The 25,962-nt window shown below is 52.4% G+C and overlaps 1 protein-coding gene across 5 annotated transcripts in view; it reads left to right on the top strand.

The window, feature by feature from the left end:
- Window positions 1–23,405, top strand: part of Lmo1 (LIM domain only 1) — a 42,041-nt gene extending 18,636 nt beyond the window's left edge. For all 5 annotated transcript variants that reach the window (XM_045144795.1, XM_045144796.1, XM_012950622.2 and 2 more), the window contains 3 exons: window positions 18,311–18,524; window positions 21,230–21,355; window positions 23,002–23,405. In XM_045144795.1, the coding sequence (XP_045000730.1) occupies window positions 18,311–18,524; window positions 21,230–21,355; window positions 23,002–23,107 (446 nt within the window). In that variant the 3' untranslated portion in view covers window positions 23,108–23,405. The remainder of the gene's footprint in view (window positions 1–18,310; window positions 18,525–21,229; window positions 21,356–23,001) is intronic.
- Window positions 23,406–25,962: the final 2,557 nt, after the last annotated feature.

Here is a 25,962-nt window from a genome sequence, read left to right as displayed (position 1 = left end):
AGGGCTCCCTGGGGCACCTGGTTGCAACCTGGCACAGTGCCCAAGTGCAGAGTGCAGTGTTTACACCTGCCTTTTTTGCCCAAGGAGGTCTCCCTGCTGCTCTTTGATCCTCTGTTGCTGTTATCAGATCAGGGCAAAACTGTGCCTTATCCCTAAGAATAATATCTCATTAGTATTATCAAGAAGGGGGAAAAAAGAATCCAGGAAAAAATTAAAATTGGTTGAAATAATTAACACAAAGTAAATCTGGCAACAGCTAAGACTGCACCTGGTAAAATATGTTATTGACTAAAAATTGACAGAAGAATCAAAGCTTCCTGACAAAATTTAGATCTGCAGAAGTTGGCTCTGGAAGCATTTTCTGGGAGAAATAATTGTCACAAAAGAAATCTTAACAACAACAAAAAAACTTCTAAGTTATAAAACTCAATATGGACCTAGAACTACTCATGAACCAGTCATTTAAAAATTTAAAAATAATTGATCTCAAATGAATATAATCCCAATAAAATAAAACTGGGGAAGTCGTTTCACTCTATTGAATAGAAAATTGATAAAGAAATGAAATTGATTTAATGAACATTATTAAGAACTACTTTCTGATGAACCATCAGTATTGGTTATAGTTGTTTTCAAAATAAAAGGGCCAGGGCTAGGGACATGGATCAGCAGGTAAGAGAGCACTTGCCACTTAAGCCTGGGGGTTAAAGAGAGCCTGAAACTGTCTGAGTTCAATTCCCAGCACCCCCATAAAAAAAGCTGAGCATGGATGCTGAGCATGGTGGCTCACACCTTTAATTCTAGCACTCAGGGAGGCTGAGGTAGTTGGATCATTGGATCATGGTGAGTTCAAGGCCAGCCTAGGCCAGAGTGACAACCTCAGAAAATAAAAAAGCCTCTGAGTATGGAGGCAGAAGTAGGAGGATGTCAGTTCGAGGCCAGCCTGAGACTACATAGTGAACTCCAGGTCAGCCTGGGCTAGAACGAGACCCTATCTCTTTTATTCTTTGAGACCCTACCTCTTAAAAAAAAACAAAAGGCATTCATATAATTCCAATCCTGTGTTTGGGGTGGAGATCAGGGAATTTCTGGGATTCATTGACTGAAAGCAATAGCTTCTGAGTTGAAGGAGAGACTGTCTCAAGAAAATATGCGAATGAGTTATAGAGAAGGACAGTCAATGTTCTCTGGACTCCATACACACATCACACGCCATGTCACAGCACACATACACACACACAATAAAAAACCAAGGGTCAGGGGCTAGGACTTGACACTAGATGCTCAGTGGACTTGGATGGACAGCAGTGGGTGAATGGGTAAAGGCAGTCCATGGGGAGAGAAGTGATACTCTTAAAGATTCCTTTGTCTCAAAGAGGATGAAGAACCCGGAGTTGGCAGACAGAGAGATCATAGCTGGAGCTCGGAGCACAGTGGGTGTGTCTGCAGTGGTGGCTGTAGCTGGCAGGCCACACCGCATGAGCGGCGCCTTGGTTAGAAGTGGGGTTTCTGTGTTAAGTCAATGGGAAGTCTTTGAAGGGCTTTAGGCAGAATCAAGACTCATGGTCAGATTGACATTTTATTCCGATTGTCTGGTCTGTTCTGTGGAGCATTATTGGAAGTGATAAAAGTAGAAGCAGAGAGGGGACATGCAGCGGGAGCGAGGGGCCCTTCCTCCTCAGCTTTGTAGGTAACTACTCCCCACTTCCCCAGCTCACACACTCTGCCTCCTTCCTACCTCCCTTCATTTCCTTCTGAGCTTACAGTTTGGACATGTGGGGCATGCATAGGAGTGAGTCTGGGAGAGCCAGAAAAGGAGCAGCTGAAGCCTCCCCAAAAAGGAGAGAAGAAAACCCAAGGCCACTGGCCCAGACACATGCAGATTTGAAACTGGTAGAATTCATTTTAAAATTTTTTTATTTTTACTTATATATTTATTAGAAATAGGGAGAGACGGAGAGAGAGGGAGAGAATGGGCGTGCCAGGGCCTCCAGCCACTGCAAACAAACCCCAGACGCATGGGCCACCATGTGCGTCTGGCTTACGTGGGTTCTGGGGAATCGAGTCTGGGTCCTAAGGCTTCACAGGCAAGCACCTTAACCATTAAACCATCTCTCCAACCACTTTAAAAAATTTATTTATTTATTTATTAGAGAGAAATTAGAATTCTTTAAAACAAACAGCAGCTTCATGCAGGCATGGCTAGTTACTGCAGAGGCAGCTTGCTTTGGGGTTGGGAGGACACAAGTGCAGATTTTGTCCTATTCCTGCCCTGCCATCCTGTGACCGTGAAGTTTCCAGCACTTACCGCACCGCTGCAGTGCGACCCTGGGCAGACCACTTAACTTCTCTGGCCTCACAGCTTCCTTACATATAAATTAGCCCAGAGCGTTCTAGCCCTTACACAGCTCAAATGAGAGACAATGTCTTCAAGCACTTTGCCAGCTGGGTGACAGTGTGCTCATGTGACGAACTGTTGGTGGCTGCATAAACTGAGGGTAGGTGTGGCACCCTCCGGCCACCCCCTCCTCCAGAGGCCTCAGCCCTGGGCTTCCTGCGATCTCTGGGGGAGAAGTTTGGAGACATTAAGGGGTAGTTTCCCTAAGGAGCAAGGCTCAGCACCCCATGAGGACTCCATGGAGACTTCGTACCTAGAAAACAGGCATGGGTCCATTGGTCTCAAAGCTCAAGTATCCCTCTCGTGGACCAGCCCTGTTCTTTTCCACGGGTTCTTTTCACACGCGAGAGACCAGAAAGCTCAACCATGGTGGTTTCGGTGGGGCAGCTGGCCCCTTCCTGCCATTGTGTGTACCTGGCTCCCCCTGCTGGCCAGGAGGCTCCGTGTTGCCGCCCACACCTTCAGAGGATTCTGTTCATAGCCTGGGCATAGTCATGCTGTCTCACTCCGAAGACATCCATGCTTCCTTCCCTCCTTCCTGGACTCATGCCTAGACCCGGGCTTGCACACCCTGTCCCAGGCCCGGCGCGCAGGCCCCAGGAGGTAGCACCGTCCCTCCCCAGCCTCTACCGTGACTTAGTTGTCATGTGCATGCCATTGCACACTTATGGTGCCCACAGAGTACAGGCTCAAGGTCTTGAAAGAGAGGTGACTCTTCCCCATGGGCCCATCCTCTGCAGATAAGGCATGGTGCTTGAAGGGAGCCGAGATTTCAGCCGACCAACCTTGGAAGACAAAACGTCCACGCAGTCAGGACCTCGTTCCTTTGCATGGTCCAGTCATATTCCGCTGCATGCAGACACACACTTTGGTTCTTCGTTTGTCAGAGGATGGACATTTGTGCTGCTTTCAGTCTGGGGCTGTTGTGAACGGCACTGCTGTGAGCATTCGTGTGAAGGTTTCTGTGCGGGTCAGCCTTTTTATTTCTCTTGGGCATGTACTTAGTTGTGAGTAAAATTGCCAGATCATATGAAAACTCTGGGCTTAGAGATATTTGTTCTTAAATTCAAACAAATAGGGCCATATTAGGAGGGAACTGCCCTGGATGTTTGAGCTTCTGGAATGAAGGCTACCTCAGGCTTTGCTGGGCTCCTGGGATTCAGTGGAACATTGCTGGCCTCAGTCTTTTGGTCTATGAAATGGGGTTAGACAGCCATGTGAGTTAATGGATTTGGCTGCTTTGCAAGCCGAGTACATCTTGCTCCTGTCTGGCTCATGAGAAAGCTGAGGCCCAGAGAGGTTAAAGAACTTGGCCAAGTTTATCTTATTGGCCAATGGCAGAGCCTGAAGTTGAACGCAGATGAATCGAAATCTAGATCCTTGACCTAAATAACTCTGCCTCAGATATATCTCAGGGGATAACACATTCCTGTCTGAGTAGCCACCGATTCTGTGTTTTATCCTGGGGAACTGGCAATCGGGGCTCAGACATGGGCAGGTGACTCTGAGACAGAATGTGGCAGAGGAAGAGGGGGAACAAGGGCTTTTTAGCTATGGGACTTTGGATAAGTTACTGCCCCTCTCTGAGCTTTGTCTCATATGCATAAAGCTCAAACAGTCATGGCGACTTCTGTCCTTGGAATAGTCCCTGGGGGAAGATAGTGATAGAACCGCCGCTCACAGAAGGCAGCAGGAAGGAAGAGCCTTCCAGGACAGGGGAAGGGTGCAGGGCGGTGGGGGGCCATCATGGAGAAGTGCCTCACCTCTCTGGGTTTCTCAGAGCAAGCTTGAAGGAAGAAAATGCACTTGGAGTGGCCAAGGTGAGAGACCTGTGGGAGGTCCCAGTGTTGGCCAGCCAAGGCTGCCAGAAACGAGGTGTCTCCAGATATCCCTGCCTGGAAGAGAGTTTGCGGGGGGCAGCCCTGTACGGGTGCCCCCGGTGCTCACCCCGGGGCCGTCTGCAGGCGCCTGAGAGTGGGGTTTGCATGACTGCCTCGGTTAGCCCGAGTGGTAATAAAACACTTGAAATTTATTGTGACATTTGGATTTAATTAAAAAGTACACACTTAGGGAAGTAGAACATAATGGGGAGAGAGGCAGGGTGGCTTTTCCCCTCCTTTCTTCCCCAAACTAATTAGCGTTGTATTTTAAATTGTTTATGTGCCGCTAATCATCGTAATAAATCATTTATACTGAAAAAGACACACTCGGCTGTGCCCGCCGCGCGGGTTCCGCTCGCCGGGCTCTATCGCGAACAAATTGATCTGGAAGTGAATTTATTAACCACTGGGGAAGAAATCATTAGTGCTTTCTCTAAACATTCCCCAGGTACGCTTTATTGCCGCAGTTTATGCTGTAACTAAAAGGAGCATTAGCCAGGCCCACGTTGTAATTTCTTTGCAAAGCCAGCAGCCCACTCCCAAGCGAGGGGGTCCCTGCTTCCTCTGCCTCATGTGCTCTGAAAACCCCACATTCCTCTCCCAATGCTTCTCGTCCCCAAAGGGGCTTCCCATGAAGCAGGTCCAGGGTTGCGGTGCCCATTCTGCTGTCCCTCACCGCCGACGTGCCTCACAATCACGTTGGTTGGTTTGTGTCTTAGGAGTGTGGCTGAAAGTTGGGAGGGGACCTGGGCTTTTGGAGAGCTTTGAGGGAGAAGCTTGTTATAGACTAGACTCCCTACCCAGAGCCTGGGAAGGCAGGTACTGGAGCTGCCTTTAGGCTGGGAAGGATGCATGCAGGAACAAGAACTCCCCCCACACACAACCCCCCATGATGGCTAAGCCACCGAGGACTACCTCCCGCAGACCCCAAAGCCTTCTCTAGGGTGGGCCTAGAGCAGTCAGCTCAGGTTCCCAGTGAGACCCGCTCCCTTGTGTGTCCCTGTGACTTTACCATCCCCAACGTGGCTTGACAGAGATGACTGACAGGGTGACCCGCAGCTCGTGGGCTCCAGACGTCTCATGGCTGAGGGCACCAGTGCAAGCCGCCCTCGGGCCTGCCACACTTCTCAGACGCCGCTGCCCTCCTGACTGTCTCCCTCCAGCTTGCCGAGAGAGAAGTTCATTCTGATCAAGGAATCACACAGCCTTTCTAGCCATTGGCAGGTCAAGGACATCAAAGCCCACATTCTACATGGCTCCGTCTCCCAGTACCCTGCCAGCCTTCTCAGCCAGGTGGGGGCTCACACTGGCCATTAGCAGTCTTCGGGGTGTCAGCCAGCACCCAGGAGGCTCTTGTCTTGCTGTCCTCGAGGTAGGGGAGGGTCTCCTTCCACCCTTGCTCCCCTCCCAGCACAGCGGCTGACAGATGGGGCTCCGCTGCTGGAAGAAGGACGCAGGGACCCAGTGGCTGGCTAGGCGGGGCCTTCCTGGAGGGTCCGCTCTTTGCGCCTGGAGAACACATTTAAAAGTTTGAATTCAAAATTGATTTTGAAGGGCCCTAATCTCCAATCCCCCGACGCTCGCGGTGTGTCTGCAGCTCCTGCCAGACTCTCGTTTTCTGGTTCAGCGCGTTGGTGCTCGCGTCCCTGACGCTGTGAAATTGAGACTCGGCAGAGAGTCTGTGTCCTCCTCCTCCATGGAGATTGCAGGCCTCTTGGGAGCCCTGTTTCATTAGATGGGTGACGCTTGTGCCCAGGGAGCAGATGAATCGCTGTCTGGGGAACACTGCTTCCAGACACATCCTCTCCAGGCCCCGTAGCTGGGTGGCTCCAGGCAGCATCCCGCTAAAGGAAACTGAGGGGTGGCCCCCATCCCAGGACGGGGCGCGGGGCTGCTCCGCACAGGGAGGCTTCAGCCTGAGGTTTTCTTTGGCTCATTTTGTTTTTTTTTTCAACCTTTTGTGGCGTTTGTGTACGACGTGTGTGAGAGAGCGTGAGTGCGCACGCGCGCGTCAGGCATGTGAAGGCTGGTCCTCACCTTGTTTGAGGCAGGGGTCCCTCATTCTCATTGGCCCCTACTCTGCTCACTTCGGGCCTCCCATCTCACAAGCTGGGGTTACAGAAGGCTATCCTGGTTTCCGGCTTTTATGTGGGCTCTGGGGATCTGATCCTCTTTATCCACTGTACCATCTCCCCAGCCAAGGGCCTGAGGTTTTTCACAGCAGACTCCAGGGGCTGTTCCCTCCCTCCCCCATGGATCCCTGAAGGCTTGACCAAGGCTGCTGGTGGTTGTGTTTAAATACCCAGCGGACCTTCACAGGTAAGAATGCAGCGCAGGACGTGCTAGAGGAGAGGGGCCCAAGCCCGGGCCAGCCACTCTGCCCCCCACTCCCTGAGTGGGGATGGAGCATTCGTGCATAAAGGAAATGCAGAGGGGAGGCCTGTCCTTCTCCATGGATCTGGGGGATGGAGTTTAAAGGGCAGGATTTTGCTGCTCCTTGATCACAGGGATAAATGGTCTCTCTTTTCGTAATGCTACCACTCCATTTGAACTCTGGGATGCACCTCTCAGGATTTGCTCAGGAGCTGCGGCCTCTGCTGTATTTTCATTAGGGGAGTACAGACACAGAGGCCTCGGGCTGTGTGGTGGAGGGTCAGTAATATGAATGATCAAGGCTCCTTCTCTGGGGAGCCTACCTGTGTGTGAATGTGTCCGCACTGGCCAGCTGATGCTTGGCAGTGATATCTGGGTAGATGCCACTCAGTCTCTTCATTCATTAGTGCTTAGAAAGGACTGCTGTGGGGCCCAGTTTTGGGGAGATGATGGTGGATGAGACAAGGCCCTTAGAATGTACCTTCATGGAGACTTCTTAGGAGAGAAACCACTCATTTTCCCACTGAATTTACTGAAGAAGCACAAAGGCAATGACAAATTGTGATGGAAAACTCAAAAGGCAATGACAGGGCAGGGAGGTGGGTGGTTTAAATAAGGAACGAGAAAGGCCTCTCTGCAGAGGCGACGGTTAAGCTGAAGTTTGGGGACGGGAAGGTGCCAGCCTCTTCAGAGGCTGGGGAGGGAGTCCGAATGCACAAAGATCCCGCGGCTGAAGCGAGATCGGGAGTGTGGGGGGAAGACAGAGCCCAGGCTCAGCCTACCCTCACGCTGAGTGAAGGATGGGTCATGGGCACCAGGCTGGTGGGAGTTCTGTGGTAGTGTGGTGAGTGATGATAGCACTGGGGAGCTGGGCAAGCAGCTACGTTGGCAGAATGCTTGCCCGACATGCGGGAAGCTTGGGGTTCCATTCCGGCACTCACATACCTATAATCCCAGCACTCGAGAGGTGGAGGCAGGAGGATCAGAAGTTCAAGGAACGCCCTCCTTGGCTACACACAGCAAGGTTGAGGCCAGCTTGAGCTACATGAGACTCTGTCTCGAAACCGAGGGGAAGGCATTAGTTCTAGAAATGAAGCGGGTGGGATGGGGAGAGGGTCCTGGCAGGGTGAGAGGGGTGACCCTGCATTTCTCTAGAAGCATTTGGGAGGATAGTAGCATGGGTACCATGAGGGGCAGCTGGGCAGAGGCCAGGTTCTTCTTTAGACCTGTTGCTGTCCCAGAGAGGGAAAGGCCACCACAGGTCCCTGTGTTGTTAGCCTGAGCCTCACCCCAAGCGATGGAGCCCACACAGCTTCCCTTCCCACACATCCATACATGTGATCCTGCCCCAGAGTCCTCTGCGCCTGCCTGCAAATTCTCTGGAGTGTTGGAATGTTTTGGGTCCTCTGCATTCCTCTGCTGAAGGCCAGGCTCCCCAGGGTTCATGTTAGGAGGCGGGACCCCTGGGAGGTGATTAGGTCATGAGAGGAAAGTCTCATGGATGAAATTAGTGTGTCCTCTTACATGGGCTCCCAGAGAGCTCCCTAGTCCTTTCTGCAATGTGAGGTTATAGAAGGAAGACAGCTAACTAGCTAGGAAACAGGAAGTGGATACTCACTTGACTCTTGGTGTTGGCCCTTCCAGTCTGCAGACTGCAAGAAGAGTACCCATTGCTTCTAACAATCCAGTCTTTACTGTTCTGTCATGAGCACCCAGGTGAGCACAGGCGGCTGCATGTGCTCTAGCCTCCTTCCCCAGTAAGAGCCTCACGTAACACTTTTATCTCTGGACATGCCAAAAATCTCAGCCACTTCAGGATTCAGATAAAAGGTCCTAAAGAGGAAGTGCCTCCTGCTTTTGACTGCTGTGTAGTAATCAGCCCTTGGACAGCCTCTCTGCTCAGTCTGAGTGAGTGCCTCAGGCCCAGTAGCCTGTCCTCTGTTGTCCTAGCAAGGTGCCCCAAGATATTCTGTGTTAGCTGGGTTGACAAGGAGTCCAAATAAAGTAAACAGTCCTCCTGGTCTTGCTTAGCCCCAGGGTCTTCTGGCATCCAGGCCTCACAGGAGAAGCCAGCCCTGCCTCTTTCCTCACACGGGCAAAGCAGGAGGCTATGGGTCAGGCATGGTGGCCATGGGAACTTCAGAGTCCGAGGGCCAGGGTTTTAATCTTGGTCCTGCAGTGTGTGAGGTGTGTCACCTTGAATAAGGGCCTCTACCTTTCTGGGCAGACCTCTGTCTTCTCATCTGTGGAATGGGTGTGATTATTTAGTGCCTTGGGGTTGATATGAGGATTCAAAGACGCTGGAGCCTGGCAGACAGCACTGGGACTTGACTACTGAGTACACAGGATCTTATGAAAAGGCATACAGACTTCTGACCCCAGCCAGATCTCTTCATTTTTAAAGAAGTACTTAAAGTATATAACACAAAATACACTAGTCTCAGATGAATTTTGCACATGTACACTTTCATTAAAGTGTGCAGACCAAGACATGGGACATTCCTAGTACCTTGACAGGCTTTCTCCTGGCTCATTTAGGGGATAGTCCATTTCCTCCAAGAAAGTATCGTCCTGACATCACATCAGTCTCACCTACTTGAGAGCTACATGTAAATGGAATTGTATACAATGAGCCTTTTTTGTCTGACTTCTTTCAAGCAGGCACCTTTAACCACTGAGCAATCACTCCAGCCAGTGTCTGCCTCCTTCCATTCAGTGCTGTGCTGTCTGAAGATCTGGGCATGTGTGTATTAGTAATTCATCCTTTTTTGTTAGGGCATACTATTCCATTACATGAGTATACCATAATTTGTCACTTCTCTTACTGTTAAAGAACATAAAAAAGTATATATATGTGTATATATACACACACACACACACACACACACACACACACACACATATGTATATATAATATATATATATACACACATACATATATAATTTTCATTTGGGGGCTCTTATAAAGAAAACTATGAATATCCCTGGTTACTGCTTTGGAAGAAATAAGCTCTGATTGCTGTTGGGCTTATACCTAGGACTAAACCTGCTGGGTTTTAGGAGAGACAGATGTTTCTAACTTCACTGGCTGTGTTAGGCTATATGCCAACCATGGTTCTAACTACTCCATGTCTATGACCTAAACTAATCTTCACAATAACCCTTGGACATAGTTTGCCCTCATTTAGTCGGTGAGTAAACTGAGGCAGAGCTGGGGAAACGACAGAGCCAGGACTCAAGCTGAGGCTGCGTCTTTGGGTGTCCTCAAGCCTGCCTCTTCTCCAGACTCCCTGGAGAGGAAGTGTCAGAGGCCAGTCTTCTCACTGAGGTGACCATCGCCCCACCAGTCAAGCCAGTTTCCTCACCTTCACCTCTCTGCCCTAAGTGGGGAGCTGGTAGCCATGGGAGCCCCCACTCTTCTCCCTCACCCTACCTGGTCAACATGTTCCTGCGAACGGGAGTGCAGAGAGGTTGGTACTGAGCATAGGCTGGGTGACCGTGGCCACACGTCCCAACAGTTGTTCTCCTTGGCTTTTGATTCCAAATGAGCAGGAAATGTTATTGGTTCAGGCCTTGCCTGCCACGTAGCAAGGCCTGGGATAGAGGTGCAATGACACGAGAAATTGTGGAGATAAAACGGGTGTGAAATGGAGGCCTTCTCTCGGGCCGTACAGGTCTGTGCAGAATGAAGTTACTTCTGAGAAAACGAGATTGAGAGAGATTCAGCAGAATTAGATTACACTTTCAAATTTCCTTATTAAAGGGGATTGATGCCTTGGGGGGGGGGGTGTGGGGCGCAGGCAGGCTCTCTTGCAGCTGTGGGTCTGGCTGTCGGCTCAGGTGGGCAGCAAGGGACCCCATCCATGAAGCCCACAGGGCCACACTCTGAGCAGCTGAGGTGGGAGAGGGGGTGGGGGGAGGGGCCAAGTTCTGGATGTTTCTGATGCTCTGTGTGAATGCATGTGAGCTTTAGAGGCTCACAGTTTTCTGTTCCCAGGCCTCAGAGTGTTCAAATCAGAGCCTGATTTTGAGCAGTGCCTGTGTGTATAACTGAGCACCAAACTCATGGGTGTGTGTTTCAGTTAGCTTACTGAGCACCTAGTGTGTACTGGAGAATTGTGGGACCTCACGTACATGGGTGAGTATTTCTCGTGTCCTGAAGTAGGCAGCCCACGTATGCACACCTGCTGATCCCCAAGTCACCGGCAGGTCCTCTCTACTGCTTGAGTCTCTCAGCATCTCACCGCACAACTCCGGAGCTGGGCCCCAGAGACAGACTACCAGGATTCAGATCCCATCTCCAGCTCTTGCTCACTGACAAGTTAGGAGCCTTTTGTTGTTGGTGGTGGTGGTGTTGCTCTTGAGGCAGAGAATCATTCAAGCTCAGGCTGACTTGGAACTCACTCTGCAGTCCCAGGTTGGCATTGGACTCACCGTGATCCTCCTACCTCAGCCTCCCGAGTGCTGGGATTAAAGGTGTGTGCCACCATGCCTTGTTTTAGGAGCCTTTCTTTTTTTATTGTTATTTAAAAAAATTGTTTATTTATTTGAGAGCAACAGACACTGAGAGAGAAAGAGACAGATAGAGAGAGAGAATGGGCATGCCAGGGCCTCCAGCCACTGCAAACGAACTCCAGACGCGTGCGCCCCCTTGTGCATCTGGCTAACGTGGGACCTGGGGAACCGAGCCTCGAACCAGGGTCCTTAGGCTTCACAGGCAAACGCTTAACCGCTAAGCTATCTCTCCAGCCCTTAGGAGCCTTTGTTATATCTCAGGTTCCCGCTTGTGTCAGCCACCTTGTCATTTCTGGGGGGGGGGGGGTGAATACCTGACAAAAATTAGCTTAAGGCAGGAAAGCTTTACTTCGGCTTACAGTTCCAGGTTCCAGTCCAGCCTGGCTGAGAAAGGATGGCGGCAGGAGTTTGAGGCAGGTGGTTACATCCGACAGTGAGGAAGTAGAGCGGTGAATGCTGCTGCTCAGCCAGCTCACCCTCTTGTACGCAGTCCAGGACCCCCTGGCCCATGCAACTGTGCCGCCCAGGGTGATTAACCTAAGCAAGGCCATCTCTCACAGGTGGTTGTAGATCCTGTCAAGCTGGAGACCGATACGAGCCATCCCACCACCAGCAGAGTGGGAAACATAGTGGCACTTATTGTCCGGAAGGGCGCTCAGGCAGACTGTCCCGCCTAAGCTTCTTGACTGTCCCTAGGGTGCGTATGCTCACGGTGAAGAAGGGGAGCCCAGAACTACAGCAGGCTGCTGTGGCATGGTGTGAGGCCCTGGGCAGGGCCTGCAGCTGAGCTTCCCTTTCTGGCACTAAGGTTCACTGAGGGATTATGAGAAATAACAAGGCTTTATACGTGCTGACCACTGCCCTGAGTGGCGGACTCTAGCCAAAGCCTATGTGCACAGGTCCAAACCTGTCCGCTGCTTTGTATGACAAATGACCCTCGCTATTGTAGGGAGCTGAGTTTCTAGCTGGCCCTGAGGTTTGTCCTCTCCTGTGTGCTGAATAGGGTGACGCTATTGGCGATAACTCCTGACTGCCCGGCCTGTTCGGTTTGGAGGCTTCCTTTGTAGCTTGTGGTAACTATCATGTGAGTGCTGTTTTGTACCTATTTTAGAAAAAGGAAGGCTGGACCCTAGGCTAATGAAAGCTATAGGCAAAAGTGTTAGAGAAACTCAAATTGAGGGATAGCCCAAGATAACTGGTCTGTATGCTTCAAGAATGTTCATGTCTTCAAATACAAAAAAAGGTTCAGGAATTCCTCCAGGTGTAAGAAGACAACTGAATTCTTAACTCGGGAATTTTTTTTTTAATCATAAAAGATATTACTGGCAGCCCAGTGTGGTGATTCAAATAGCTACAACACTACCAGTTTGGGCTACAAGTGAGTTCCAGGTCAGCCGGGGCTGTAGTGAAACCCTGCTTGAAAACAAAGATTATGTGTAGACTTGACAATGAATGAGGCCTCTAGATTAGATAAGAATATGACCTCAATGATAATTTCCTGGTTTTGATCATTGTACTTTCTTTGCAGAAGAGGATCTCCTTTTCTTTTTTAGTTTTATTTATTTATTTGAGAGAGAAAGAGGGAGGGAGGGGGAGAGAGAGAGAGAGAGGGAGGGAGGGAGAATATGGGTACACCAGGGCCTCCAGCCACTGCAAACAAATTCCAGATGCATGTGCCACCTTGTGCATCTGGCTTATGTAGGTCCTGGGGAATGAAACTGAGGTCCTATGGCTTTGCAGGAAAGCTCCTTAACCGCTAAACCATCTCTCCAGTCCCTCCTTGTTTATTTTTTAATTTATTTTTATTTATTTAAGACACACAGAGAGAAAGAGGCAGAAAGAGAGAGAGAGAATGGGTGTGCCAGGGCCTCTAGTGATTGCAAACAAACTCCAGATGCATGTGCCACTTTATACATCTGGCTTACATGGGCACTGAGGGCACTGAGGAATCAAACCTGGCCCTTAGGCTTTGTTGGCAAGCACCATAACCTCTAAACCAGCCCTTGTTTTTTTTTTTTGTTTTTTTTTTTTTTTTTTCCGAGGTAGGGTCTCACTCTGGTCCTGGAATTCACTATATAGTGTCAGGGTGGCCTTGAACTCGTGGTGATCCTCCTACCTCTGCCTTCCAAGTGCTGGGATTAAAGGCATGTGCCACCATACCCCATGTTTGTTTTTCTTTTTTTTTAAGAAAAAAAAGCAACAACAAAGTATTTATACACTCAAAGCATCTACGAGTATATAGACTTCATGTCTGAAGGCAACAAAAACAAAATGTCAGTAGAAAGAACAAAACGAGTGGGCACACATGAAGTATTTCTATCTTTCCAGCTCCTCTAGACGATGACCCGTGCATGTCACCCTACAGCTTAACCGCACAGTGAGGTCAAGGCCAGGCCCGGTTACAGGAGACCCTGTCTCAAAAGAAAAATGACAAAAAGTTTAAAACAAGGGCCTGAGTAGGGGTGACATTCTGGGTAAGTGGATATTGCATCATCCTGTGCCAGTCTCTGGGATGTGGCCTCAGGTTTATTACTTTATCGTGACCCTCCACGGTCTACGGACAACGGGACCTCATGGCCCCATGTCACGTGTGCAGTCTAGAAAGCTGAGAACCTGTTCCAGGTCCCCAACTGTCCCACGGTCTGAGCTCCTAACCCCCAGTCTTGGGCCTACTGTTGACCTTGACTTCTGATGGCCAGAAGGCTCAGACAAGACAGTAGCATTTCTTCCAAGAGCAGCGGTAAGTGCTCCCTTTGGGCAGAAGTCAGCAGCAAAGGGTTAAATTCCAGGCTTCTACCAAGTACAGGTCTGGTAGTGCCCAGCAGGATGACCTGGCACGTGGGAGGTCTCCTGGGCACCAAGAAGTCACCAGCACTGCTTCGGTGGTCTCTAGCTAAGGAGCCCTGGTTCCGTGGCCAGACGTGGCCTGCAGCTGGGTGAGTTAGACAGTGCCATGGAGGATGGGGCCTTGCCCAGAGAACCTTGCCCAGGCAGTGAGAGTGTTCCTCAGTGGCTTGGGCCTGTCCATGGTTGGAGGCACCTCTGGGCCCGGGAGTCTGTAGGCTGGTATGCTTGGAAAAGTCCCTGTGCTGGTTGGGATGGGCACCTTGGGCTAGGCTTGTCAGGTGAGGGTTGCCTAGGCCATGGGTCTGGCTGGGCGGTACCACTGGAGGTCTCTGCAAAGACAGCTTCTCCACAAGGTGGAGAAAAAGGTGGGGGACAGGACGACCTCTGGGAGTCCCTCCTCCTCACTAGAGTGTCTGGCTTTGCCCCAGATGACAGACAGAACCGAGGGTGAGTGTCTGGCTGCCGATGAGTCAGACCTGGAGGCTTCTCCAAAGCCTGGCAGCCTCCCTCCATCAACCTTGCTACCTTCCCACTCGGGGACGGAGGATTGATCCTCTCCCTTCAAATGTCACCCCCCACCCCCCACACACACCCTGAGATTTGGAGGTAGCACTGGGCTGACTGAACTAGTTATTTTTCCAGACCCAGTGTGTGTGCCTGAGTGTGTGCCTGGGCAGGCGTGTGTGCTGGCACCAACAGCCTCCATTGTAAAATATGGGTGTTTTCACGGGTGAGTAGTAATGATCGGGTAATGCTTTAAAACCTTTCCTGAAGGAGCGCAAAGCTGTTTTTTTCTGAAGTCAGGAGTACATTAAAAGGATTACCATGTAGATTTGATTTTTAGATAACACTAAAATGGATCCCAAATGGACTTCAGCAAAGGGTTGCTATCTCTCTAATGGAAAGTGCATGGCTTGAGGCTGGCTCCTAGAGTGTGGGGGGGGGGGGTGGAGGGGGGATGGGGGTGGAGGGGGGTCTGCAGGGGACCAGCCGGTGGGGCTCAGGAGCTGGGGAAGCAGGAGTGAGAACCCAGCCCAGCCCTTGGGGAGTATCTTCTTCCATTTGGGGAGCATGAGGCTGGAGATGTCCCCCACCCTCTTTAAGGTCCCTGCACCTTGCCAATGGCGTCTTCATTTCTCCTGGCCGAACCGAGCAGACCCAGTGCTACTGAAATAGGAAACAAGGAATTGTCTGCATTTTCCTTAGTGGGCAGGTGGGAGAACCAAGCCCGGGAGGCCAGGCAGTCCACTTTGGACCACCTGGTGGCCAGTTCAGATCCATTAGCAGGCACGTGCTAGGACAGGCTTCTCCCAGGAGCTCAGCCTTCCCACGTGGAAAAATCTCCGTGGTGTCTGTTTGCCTTGGCGTCAGTGTCCAGGTGGGCATGGGGCACTTCAGCAGAAGTCCCACCGTTTCCCTCAGAGTTCTGCAGAGGCCGGGACACACCCCACTGGAGCGCTGCTCACACCTCACAGGCCACCAGGCAGGATGAGGGGGGGGTGCAGTGGGCACGGGGGGGGGGGGGCGCGGTTTGTGCCATTGCTCCTCCTGGTTTCCCCAGGGTCCTCAAGTAATGAGATGTCAGCCAGCCCTGCGGGCTCTGTGGGCGGCCACGCTGGGGCCTGAGCTTGGAAAGCCTGCCTAGATGGAAGAGGGGCTGCGGCAGATGCTTCCGGTGCTGGGGTTTCCGTTGTCTCCCTGCATTTTGGGCTGTGACTCAGTGGGCTTGGGGCTTCTCTAGTGTGGATGCATCTACTCACCCACTTGCTGCTGGTCGCTCAAGGACGGAGCCTTGGCAAGAGCTGGAGAATGTGGGAACTGGCCGGACCCGCCATGCACCCCACAGAGCAAGGGAGACACCCGCCTTGCAGAGGCTGCAACAGGCCCCCAAGGAGAGGCAAATTAGTGTTTGTATGCATAGTTATGCCAGCTGGGTGTTCCACAGAAGCCACAGACATTCTTCCTCCTCTTGGAGTCCCAGGCTTCCCCCTGCACCCAGCTATTTTAACCTCCCCCGATTTACCACATATACGTCAGCCTTACCTATAGGCCAAGCGCAGGCCCGTCTGCTCTGAGGGGACCTGTTCCCTGGGCAGAGCTGGGCTTTGTCAGAGGAGACGCAGGCAGGCCTCAGGACAGCATCATCCTGAGCCCTATCGCTCTCTTAGACCAATTAACCTTTAGAGCTGCATTAAGGAAATTAGGCAGCAAACTTCCCAGTGAACAGACAGGCCCCATGGGAGTAGAGGAGGGAGGGAATAGGGAGCAGTTGACCTCTGCTCGTCCACAGCAGAATGTGACACCTCCTCCTTGCCCTCACCTGTCCCCTTGGTTCTGGGCTGTAGCAGTCCTGGCTTCCTCCTTGCCCAGAGGGCCAACCCCCTTCTCAGGCAGAAGTCAGGGGAAGCTGAGAAAGGCCACGGGAGAAAGAGATGGAGAGCTGGATAGACAGCTGCCTGGGTAAAATGCTTGTTGCGCAAGTCTGAGGATGTGAGTTCTATCCCCGGCACCCACATAAAACGCTGGACGCGGCGCTGTGTGCCCACAATCCCAGCACTGGGGAAGCAGAGACAGGCAGATTCCTGGGGCTGACTGACTAGCTATTTTAGCCAAATCAGTGAGTCTTGGGCTCAGTGAGTAATCAGTCTCAAAAAAGTATGGAAGAGGGGGCTAGAGAGAAGGCTTAGTGGTTAAGGCACTTGCCTGCAAAGCCTAAGGATCAGAGTTCAGTTTTCCAGTACCCACGTCAAGCGGCACATGCATCTGGAGTTTGTTTACAGTGCCTAGAGGCTCTGGTGCCCATTCTGTCTCTCTCTCTGCTTGCAAAAAATATATATACTAAAACATACGGAAGAGCAATTGAAGAAAATACCCTACTGACCTATGGCTTCCACATACATGCACACACATGTGCTCCCTCACACACATCTCCACACATATATGAACACACATGTGCACACAGAGAAGAGGAAGGAGTCCTTGGACCACCTTGGCCTTGGTTTCCCCATCTGTAGAAGGAGAGTATTTGCAAGAGCCCTTCTGACTTGATGTCTCTAGGTCCTGAAAGTGAGCGGTGGCTAGTTCTCTCCTGAAGCCTGAGAAATGGTCATTTCCGAAAAGGGGCGTGGCTCGGCGGGTGGGCCTTTGGGTAGGCATGGAGTCGGGGTTGGGGATGGGGGCAATACCAGGGGTTGGGGTGACAGGGGTGAACTCCAGACCTGGAGAACCAGAGTCCTTGGGAACCGTTGCAGGGACGAATGGGTGGACTCCGTCAGCTCCTCTCTCCTACTGCACCTCCATCCTGAAAGGAGTCCTCCCCTAGATGGCTTGTCACTCCCTGTCACTGTGAGGGGGCTTTCCTGGGAAGTCACTCACTGGTGGGTTTCTGAGGACCCCCGCCCCATGCTTCGCTCCCAGCTTTTCATCTCGGTGACACCTCCCAGCCCCTCACGGATGTCCGTCGCCTTGGACACCATATGTCCCCATCTCCTCCTCAGCCACCCTTGGGCTTGGCTCCAGGGGAAGAGACCAGGCATGTGTGTCTCTGTGCACATCCATGCCCACCACCTGCCTGCCATGCTGTGCTCCTGGGGTGTGTTTAAGCGTACATGCTAGCCCGGCCAGCAGGCTTTCCTGCAGCGACAGCCTCACTGACAGGCCTGGCCCGTACTTGCTGCTTTCTTGTGGGATGCTCATGAGAGCCCGGAGAGAGGGCGTAAAGATTCCCGCTCTACTAGGATGTAGCAGGATCCAGAGGTTCCAGAACCTTCTTGGCTCAGTCTAGGTCAAATGAAAGTTTGATTTCTGAGGTGGAGCTCCGCTTAAGCCAGCCTCATCCTCTTAACCTTTCTTCCTGATACTTCTACTGTCCAAGGCTGAAATGGTCAAGTGCACATGGACCATTGCACTTTGAGGAAGACTTCAGGGGAGCAAGAGAAATCTGGGAACCTTAGAGGAACTCATTCCTGTCAGCTGTGGGCTGTGTGAGGAAGACTTTGGACCTGCCTGCATCAGCTCACATGCAGGCAAAGGGGGGAGGGCTCAGTGAAGCCAGGCCAGTGGCTGCCTGCGCCTTGGGAAGGGTCTTCCTAGGGGAAGGAGCAGGCCATGCCATGTCTTCCAGAGGGCAGGCACTGCGGCCAAGGGAAGATGTCCCTGGGGACAAAGTGAAAACTCTTGGGAACCTCAAACGTAGGAGAGACAGTAGAAAAAGACAGAAGCTTCCATTCCCAGAAAGGGGTGCATACCAGCCCCAGCCAATCTTGTGTTCTTCTGTCTGTCTGTCTGTCTGTCCCAGGTGTGCCAATGCTCTCTGTCCAACCCAAGGGAAAGCAGAAGGGCTGTGCAGGCTGCAACCGCAAAATCAAGGACCGCTACCTGCTGAAGGCCCTGGACAAGTACTGGCACGAGGACTGCCTCAAGTGTGCCTGCTGCGACTGCCGCCTGGGCGAGGTGGGCTCCACCCTCTACACGAAGGCCAACCTCATCCTGTGCCGGCGTGACTACCTGAGGTGGGTCACTATCCCGTCCGAGCCACCTCGACCACAGCCCGGCTCTAGACTAGGCAGCTCGGGTGTAGGGGTGGTCTGCGTGGCCACTCCTTCCTTACGGTGCCCCTGTATCGCCCAGGTGCCGATGGGCAGCCTGAGAACAGGCCCGTGTCCTTAACTCCTTGCTCCATGCCCTTCGCCATCCAAGCAGGCATTGGCTGGGCACCTGAGATAAGCTTCCCGTGGGTACCGGTTTGCCTGGTGTCTCTGGCGCATCTCTTCTGGTACTGGGTGGGGAGGGGAAATGTCTCAGAGGGGGCTGGAGGATCAGCTGGGCAGCTCAGACCAGCCTGAGCCTTCTTCCCTGCTGGACCCTCCTGCTCCCCTCTTTTCCCCTAGGGCCCTCTTTTCCAGGTGGTGCAGGGATTAGGCTCCCATTGCCTTGGCAGGGAGCCATAGGCCAGCACAAGGACCCCTGATGCTTTTGAAAGACCTGGGTTTGAATCGGCTCCGAACCGTGAGCTTCATGAGCCTTCATTGGACACGGGCATCCTTCATCCCTAGTGAAGCGGTGGGAAGTATCTCACTTCCTAGCCTTGCATTCCTCAGAGCTCTCCCCTCCCCCACCACCTGGATCCCATCCCCTGGGGCTGCCTTCCCCAATTAACCCTCCCTTAGGCCATTTATGACATCAGCATGGCTGGAAGGAGGCCACAAAGAGGTGGGGGGGCCTTGGCTGAGACCCAGCACCTGCATTTGGCTCTGTCGCAGGCTGCTGCTGGATGGTGGCGGGCCTTGTGGGGAAGGAAGGCCCATTGCATTAATTAACAGGTCAGAGCAAGGGCTGGTGGGGCTCCCTCTGCTTAGGTCAGGGCAAGATGGGGTGGGGTGCAAGGATATTGGTGCACATTCCCATTCCCTCCTTTCCCTGTCTGCACCTCTCCTTGTAACTCTTGCCTCTTGCAGACCTTACAACAGGATCTAGGGCTTAGTGTCCCTGGAGTGGAGGAGGAGGCCACTGAGGCTGGGAGGAGGGATTCAGGATGCTCCTGGGGAATCCCTAAGGACCTGGGAGGGGCCTTCAGGTCTGGAGGTTTGGGATATCCACTTGGGCAGTTGAACTAACAAGCTGTGAGGAGTGACGGACCATCAGACGCCCTGTAGAACTGGGAGAAGGAGGGAGAGCTACTGGTCCGGGCATCCACAACAGCCTAGACCCTGGCAGCTACTAGGGAATGGAAGCCCCCCTCCCCTCCCCCCAGTGCTCTGTCAGAGGTGAGGAATTACTTTTGGGGCTAGGTAGATCAGTAGATTGAGGAGGGGGTGGCTGCCTAGGACCTGACAAAAATTGCTGGTGGCCAGAAAGGCCCGCGTTGGCAGGCAGATGCTGTGGCCCAGCCAGCCTTTGTTTGCCTTTTTATCTGAGCCACCAGGCAGTTCAGGCTGCTAAATAATGAAGCCAAGCTGATCTGCAGGTGCCTGAGCCTGTGCTGGACAAATTGGGGATTAGAAGCCCTCCCCCATACACACACCTGCCTTTCAGCCCCCTCCTCCACCTGCCTTACTTAGGGTTTGCTCTGTAGAAAAACAAGGGGGGGGGGATCTTCTTTGGGCTCAGACCACTGGAGCATCCAGCCCAGAACTGCCCTGCCTTGGAGACTGTGAACTGTCTGTCCCTAGAGCTTTGCCACCAGTTGCTGAGAAGAGGGGCGTCCGCGTCAATGCAGCCCCTGAGCCACATGTCCTTGAAACTTTCTTTGGGCGTCCATCCCATGTGAGGGGCGATCCTTGGGCAGGATCAGGCGATCCAGCATTCCCACTTAACAGAAGGATAATTTGAGGCTCTTAGAAAGGAAATAAGCAAGAGATAGCCTGAAGCCACAGCAGAAAAGGATTTAACAAAACTCTGTATCTTATTTTTGAGACAAGAGTCTCACGTAGCTCAGGTTGGCCTCAAACTCACTATGTTGTGACCTTGAACTTCTGAGCCTCCTGCCTCCACCTCCTACATGCTGGTCTTACAGGTATGGGCCTCTAGGCTCAGTTTATGGAGCACAGGGGATGGAACCCAGGGCTTCATGCACACACCCTACCAACCGAGCTACATTTCTACCAAGCACTGTGACTTTAAAGGTCAAGAGGCTGTGTTGTGCAGTGGCAGAGAGCACTTCCCTGAAGGAGCCATGTGGCCCCTGATAAGTTAATTACCAGTCTGAAACTCCTTATCTTGGAAATAGAATAATATGCGTCCATTTTACAGAGATGCCTTGAGAGCAAATGAGGTGACCTTCCTAGGCCTTTAGGACGGTCCCCGCAGGGTTAAGGTTAAGGTTAGGATCTGCCAAGTGCATTGTCCCCATGAGGTATGAGTTCTGGTCATTGACTTGCCTGAGGGTACATAGCCCATGGTGGGCAGACGGCCTGTGAAACTTAGGCCTTGTATGGGTCTGGAGCCCTTGCTCTGGGGCAAGCCTAATACTTGAGGGACCCCCATAGGGACCTGGGAGGGGTTTAGGATGAGTGGTGTCAGCTAACCCCTGAGCCCCAAACAGCCTACGCTGGGAGTGAGGTGCCGATTTCTCTGGGGCCTGATCTCTTGGCAGGATCTGTATGTGGCAGTTAGTTCTTTCAGCCTGGGCCATACGTACTTATCCCACGGGCTGGGGGGGGGGGCACGTTCCCAAGTAGAGGCAGGTCCCTGAGTCCTCTTCGCCCCTCCCCTGTAGGCTTTTTGGCACCACAGGAAACTGTGCGGCCTGCAGCAAGCTGATCCCAGCCTTCGAGATGGTGATGCGGGCCCGGGACAACGTATATCACCTCGACTGCTTCGCCTGCCAGCTCTGCAACCAGAGGTAAGTCCCAGACCCTTGTCAGACCCCCATGAACTCCCCAGGCCCTAGTGTAAGGCCAGCTGGTTGGACCAGGAGTTCCAAGGTGGCATGGATGTAAATGTGGGGTCTGTGAATGTAGCTGCGTGTGCTGTCGTGAGCTTGAATGTGCCAAAACCCTGTAATCAGATGTGAGCATACCAGGTGTATGCTCCTGTGGCACACTGCTGTATGAATTTACTGATGTGATATGAATGAATTTTCTATGTACATGTGGCGTGCATAGTGTGAGTACATGTGTGTTCTTGGGTTGTTTTTCGTCTCATGTAACTCTGGCTGGCCTTGAACTCACTAGGTAGCTGAGGATAACCTTGAGCTCCTGACCTTCCCAAGTGCTAGAATTACAGGCATGTACCATCATACCTGTTGTACAAGTGCATGTATGTGTATTGTAAATGTTGATGTACAAGTGGGCACATGCGTGGCATTAATGCACATGTGGCTGTAATGGTCCATGCGCAAGGTCATGTACATGTTATGTGTACATGCTGAGGTGAATGTGCGTGTGCACCATATATTTTAAGCATGTACGTGTAGGTGTAGCCTGTGTGTGCCGTCTGTGTAGTGGAATGCACATGCTTGTGTGGACAATATAACAAGAAAGCTCTCCCAGGCCTGCGGGGTGAGATGTCTTCAGGAAATATCACTCCCTCTTTACCCCATTCCTGTAAAGCTGGCCTCAGCCCCATCTTTTCTGTGGTATTTCTGGGCCCTGTTCGATGCCAGTTCTGTGGGAAGTCTTGGGGTATCTGAGGAGCCACAGCCTTCATGCATGGCTGGGGCCTGTCACCAGAAAGCAGGGCTTTTACTCAGTAGTCCCCAGATCAGGTAGAACACAAATAAATTTCCCTTGAGGGTGAAGTCTGGAGGGACACGTAGGGAACGCTGGTCTGGCTGGGACCTCTGGCCAGACCTGCTAAAAGGACTCGGTGAAGTTACATTGCCACCTGGTGGTTGGTTTGGGATCTGCTGTGACTGGGCCAGTGACCTGGGGGCTGACATCAGGTCTCAACCACCAGAGGACATCTCTGAGGGAAAGCGCAAAATTCCCCAATAGTTGCAGAGAGGACTGGGTTGGAGACAGGAGAAGCACGCTATTCCTTGGGTAGGGGAAGAAATAGAGGAACAGGGTTATGTCTCGGGAGGATGCTGGAGGTAGCCTAGCCTACCGGGTCTGTTCAGAGGAAATACGCCCTTTGCTAAGCCATTCTTCTAAACTGGGGAGAAAGGAATGGGGGGAAATCAGCTATTCTTCCTCCTCCACCCTTTCTCCATCTCTATCCTGTCTGCCCTTTGCTGTTTCTTTTCTCTCTTGTGCCCTCTAAGACTAGGATTAATGATTCCTGTGCTCCCCCACCTCTTTGATGGGGGTGTGTCTGTGTCTTAACTGTCTGTCTGTCTGTGCTACCACCTCAGGCTGCAGGGCTCAGCTGCATGGACCAAACTTGCTGTAGGGCTGCCTCCCTTTCCTCGGGAGGATTCAAGGAGCTAGTCCCCTGGGATCACTCTTCCTGTATGTCCCACCGCCTTGGCCTGCCACACTCTGGGACCCCCCTCCCATGGATTTCTTTTCTTTCTTTCTTTTTTGTCTTCTTGCTTGGCTTTTCTAGATTTTGCGTGGGAGACAAATTCTTCTTGAAGAACAACATGATCTTGTGTCAGATGGACTATGAGGAAGGGCAGCTCAATGGCACCTTCGAAGCCCAGGTTCAGTAACGCCCGGAGTCTGGCCTCTAGGCCCATCTGTCTGCCCGCCTGCCCACCTGCCTGGCAGGCTGGCCAGCCGCTCTGCCTGCCCGGGCTGGCCAGCCACTGTCCTGCAAGTTAGAACTTCAGCCTCAGTGAGAGGGCGGCCCCCCCACACCACCACCGCCCGTCCACGTGGGAGCGCTCCTGAGGCCGGGCTCAGCCTGTACAGTCGATCTTCTGTATATAAATGGGAACATTTATTTTATGAGAAATGTAATGCGATTTTATTACTGGCGTGGATTAAACTTATGAATGTTTCCGGGGACATTACTCTGCGTTGGTCACATAACAGACCCCGCCCTGGGTCTTCCCTCTCCTCAGGGGTAAGGCATGGAGTAGGGGGGGGAGGGGGGCAGGTGCCAGCATGGGTTATTGCCCGGCAGGGAAGCACAAGCTAGGCTTCAAGGGGAAGAAGCCAGAAGATAGCTCAGTCTTCCAGCGACAGGTGAGAACTGGGGGGGGGGGGGTCCCTTCCTCCCCTGATAGAGCACACACCCTGGTGCCGATCAGACCCCTATGAAGAGGGGCAGGATGAAGCCCTACGTTCATGTGGTCCACACACACACACCATCCATCATCACCCCTGATGGACTGCCTAGTTGGGAACCCAGTTCTGACCTGCATAACACAGTAGGGCCTCGAGCCCTCATGAGGCCTTCTGATATGACAGTACCCTCAGAAACCTCTCTTCCCATGCAGTGTGACAGAGATTATTGTCCCAGACCTGAACTGGGTCCTGGCTGCTTGCTCTTCTGAGTGAGTGAAAACAGCCTTGTTTCCCCCTCAGCTTGCCCATGCAGGCTGGAAGACATCCATTCAGTCAGCCAGCAAACCGTGATCCTCTCCAAGTCTCAATCCCATGCTGTGAGCAGAGATGATGTGGAGTAAATCAAACGTGAGGCTGAGTCGTCCATGAAACACAGTCCTTACCCTTAGGAGGTTACCATGGGCCCAGGGGGGCAGAAGCCATAGTGAAGGAAGGGAGGAGAAAGGCAGGTAAACAGACAAGACGCCCTTGGTGCAGACAGACAGAATGCTACTGGGGAGACTGGAGACTGGCCCTTTTCCTGAGGCAGACATAGGCCCCTTACTATGACTCCAAAGAGACAGGGGATAGATGGGCCAACGGACATATTGTCAGACAGACACATGCTAGCGGGCAGGTGAGACAGACAAGAAAGCCAACAGGCAGTCAGCCCAGGCTAGAGGACAGCCAGGCCTTCAGCAGACAGCAAGGTATTCCCACCTGCCCGGCTGAGCTGGGCTCACCCAGGGTGGAGTGACAATGCCACGGTACAGTGACTGAAATGGAAGGGGCTAGACCTCTGAGCAGCAGCCAAATACCTGAGAAAGGAAGGCTGCGTGGATGGCTGCCACCACCAGGCCCTTTGGTTCTCTTCCCTGAGACCTGTATTCCTTCTGCCCACAGCCCAAAGCCCAGCACCAGGGGAACCTAAATGCTGCCTCCCGCCCGCCTGTGCCAGGCTCACTTCTGCGCCCAGCTGAGCTCTCTGGTGTGTTGGAGGCTGGCTCTCCAAGGCTTCGGCCATAGGAAGGAAGGGCTAGGGCCAATGATTTCTTTCATGTTTTGGAACATTCCCTCTCTGTGAAGCCGGTGTACATACATGTGTGAGGAGAGATGCAGAGTAGGTGGGTCTGGCCTCTGAGAGGGCTCGTGTGTGATGTGGAGTTGTGAACGTTTGCAATGCGGGGGACTAAGCTCTAGGTTGAGTTGTCCACCCGGAGGAGTTCTCTCCTTCACCTTGAAAGAGCAGGTTATTTTCCTGGATTGTAGCAGAGTCCCCAACACCAGGTCGTCCCTGGGCCTTCAGTCTAGGATGGCTCTGCCTGCCCCGAAGGCCCAGCTCCCATCTTCTTGAGTTTGCTGCGGATAAACTTGTAACCCAAGTTAATTACATGGTTGTGGAGAGATAACAGAGCCACTCGAATGCAGTTTCTGGGCAATTACAATTGTTTCCAACAGAGCTACCATATTGCAGCCATGAAATAACATGTCATTTTGCAGTAATTATGTAATTAACTTGTCTCACCACTCTAGGTTGCACAACAATTAATTCACTCTCAATGAGATAGACTCAAGATCAGGCAGGCAGGGTTTGAAAGGCCCCAAGAACAGAACTGGCCTTCTGGGAAGACCCCCCAGACCTCCTCCATCTACTCCTGGACCTCGTTGAGAGAGTTCTCCAACTCCACATGGCATGGAATGGGCCAAGCCCATCACCATGGACCCAGTCTCTTGCTCTCTCAGCACATTCACTCAGAAAATGGGGATGGTCTGGTTTCCGGGTCAGCCATGAGACTTGAGTCTGCACTGTGAAGTGCTGTTCTACCATGAGCCTGGGCCTGGGCTACCGCACTTGGACATGTGGGGGGCCCCGAGTAGAGCCTCCTCCCCATCAGAAAGTCCCATGTCAAGCGCAGAGGCTCTGATAATGAGGCCACACAGCCTGGCCTTGACCATGTGAAACTATGGCCATCAGGAGGGGAGGGGCGACAGATGCCGAGGGCTACGCACCTGGAGGGATTTATCCCCTCCAGGGGTAACTTGGGAAAAGCCTGGATCCCCTTCTCCTGCTATTGCCAGGAGAAACTTGGCTAAGGGCAGGATATGGGTTGTCCTGGTCTGGTTCTCCTTGGGACTACAGCCCACAGTGACGGGGAGGGGGGTGGGGGGGCAGAGTGTACCCAGCAGGATCTTTGCCTCAGCAGCGTCAGCCTGGATCCCGGGATGGAAGGAATGCGGACTGGCCTTGAATCACCATCACCGCACACAAACCTCCTCATTCCACAGCCAGCCCGCG

This window comes from Jaculus jaculus, chromosome 3 (assembly GCF_020740685.1).
Source record: "Jaculus jaculus isolate mJacJac1 chromosome 3, mJacJac1.mat.Y.cur, whole genome shotgun sequence".
NCBI lineage: Eukaryota > Metazoa > Chordata > Mammalia > Rodentia > Dipodidae > Jaculus > Jaculus jaculus.
The sequence above is the reverse complement of the archived record's forward strand: the minus strand, read 5'-3'. Positions and strand labels throughout refer to the sequence as shown.